At 40.6% G+C, this 1780-nt stretch overlaps 1 protein-coding gene across 1 annotated transcript; it reads right to left on the bottom strand.

The window, feature by feature from the left end:
• Positions 1-323: 323 nt before the first annotated feature.
• On the bottom strand, positions 324-1030 carry LOC120157398 (dehydration-responsive element-binding protein 1D-like). Its single transcript, XM_039168532.1, has one exon. The coding sequence runs from the start codon at positions 1028-1030 to the stop codon at positions 353-355; it is 678 nt and encodes a 225-aa protein (XP_039024463.1). The 3' UTR covers positions 324-352.
• Between the last annotated feature and the right edge of the window lie 750 nt (positions 1031-1780).

Here is a 1780-nt window from a genome sequence, read left to right as displayed (position 1 = left end):
ATAAGTTAATATCACGTCATTGTTAAAAAAATAAAAAAAATATATATCAATTTTATTATTGACGATGTACGTACTATACAAATGCAGCTACTCTAATCCAAAATTTTTAGATAAAATAATATTTTCTCTATTAAACTACTTGATAATTTCTTAAAAATACTATTTCTTTTTAACAAACTACATAACGTTTCAATTTAATTTAATCAAAATGATGAGAAATAATTTAAAAGTCGAAACATATGAAATGCAAAAACTATCCACACTAAACACACACACTCTCTGTATTTATTTATTTATTTTTGGGTGGGTTGAATGTGAATTAAATTCCTAGCTATACACTAAGTGAACATATTCAACAGTGGTTCCAAAGAGGTATGAAATCATCGGCGGCATTGTATTCTTGTTCATCCCCGTTATACCCACACCGAGGAGGTGACATCATCATCCCCGCCGCCATGTTTGCCAGAAAGCTTTGCGTTCCAAAAACCTCCTCCTCGTCCAAATAATACTCATTCTCCGACACCGTCATCTCCACCCCCTCTTTCTTTTCATTACTCCTTGCATTATCTCCGGAGTTTTCATCCCAATGCTCAGTCGATCGAAACGCCTCCGTCGCCGCCTTCTGGATATCCTTTGGATCGGTAGAAGCTGGAACCGGAAGCGTCCAAGCTGAGTCGGCGAAGTTCAGGCAAGCCGACCTTCCTCTCAGAGCTATGGCAGCCACGTTGTGGGCACGAGCAGCCATCTCCGGCGTTGGAAAAGTGCCCAGCCAAATCCTCGACTTCTTACTAGGCTCCCTCACTTCACAAACCCACTTGCCAGAGTTCTTCCGGCGGACTCCACGGTACACCGGATGCCGAGTCTCGCGAAATTTCTTCCTCCCCGCTCGCTTCTTTGGACAACTCGAAGCTAACATCACTTCTTCATCAGAGAAATTAACCGGTCGAATAGTTCCAGTCCCGGAATTCGATAACGGCGACGACACCGACCCAGAATCAACCACGTCGTAATCTAGAGCAAAAAATCCCATTTGTTGCAGATGTGGGAGCTCGAGAGTGAAGTTACTGAGTAAAGGCCAAAGGGAAGCTTTTTCAAGGGAATAACACAATGAGTTTGGGGTTTATGTATATATCAAGGTTTTTAACTGAGAAAAAATCCCATTTGTTGCAGATGTGGGAGCTCGAGAGTGAAGTTACTGAGTAAAGGCCAAAGGGAAGCTTTTTCAAGGGAATAACACAATCAGTTTCCAGATTCGCAACGCGATTCTGACTATCGCATTGTGATTTTCCAAATTCGCGTTGCGATTTTCCGACTATCGCAATGCGAATATGTAAATCGCAATGCGATTATGACTATCGCAATGCGATTATGACTATCGCAACGCGATTCTGACTGTCGCAACACTGAATTTCAAATTCGCAACAGGTTTTAGTTTCGCAATACAAATGTTTTGGGTATATAACTACGCAGCAGAAGCAACTCATAACCTAAATCCCTAAATCGCAACTCATTCCATCTCCATCTATCACTCTCTCTGGCGACATCTGTTCCTATATCCAACGACATCCTTCCCCATCGGGCAACAGGTTTTAGTTTCGCAGCTCGTTTGTTTAGTAAATTAATTTACAATAATGAAATCATCTAATGTTGATCATGTTTGGATAGATTTGTGTTTTGGAGGGTCATGGGAGAATGTTCATGGTGTTTTACAATATATGCCTTTACCCATGAATCTTCAACTAAAACTGTCATTAAAAAAGTTAACTTATGAAACTCTAAT

This window comes from Hibiscus syriacus, unplaced genomic scaffold (genome assembly GCF_006381635.1).
Source record: "Hibiscus syriacus cultivar Baekdansim isolate YM2019G1 unplaced genomic scaffold, ASM638163v2 tig00111254_pilon, whole genome shotgun sequence".
Lineage (NCBI taxonomy): Eukaryota > Viridiplantae > Streptophyta > Magnoliopsida > Malvales > Malvaceae > Hibiscus > Hibiscus syriacus.
Note: the sequence above shows the minus strand (reverse complement) of the source record. Positions and strands in the feature narration are given on the sequence as shown.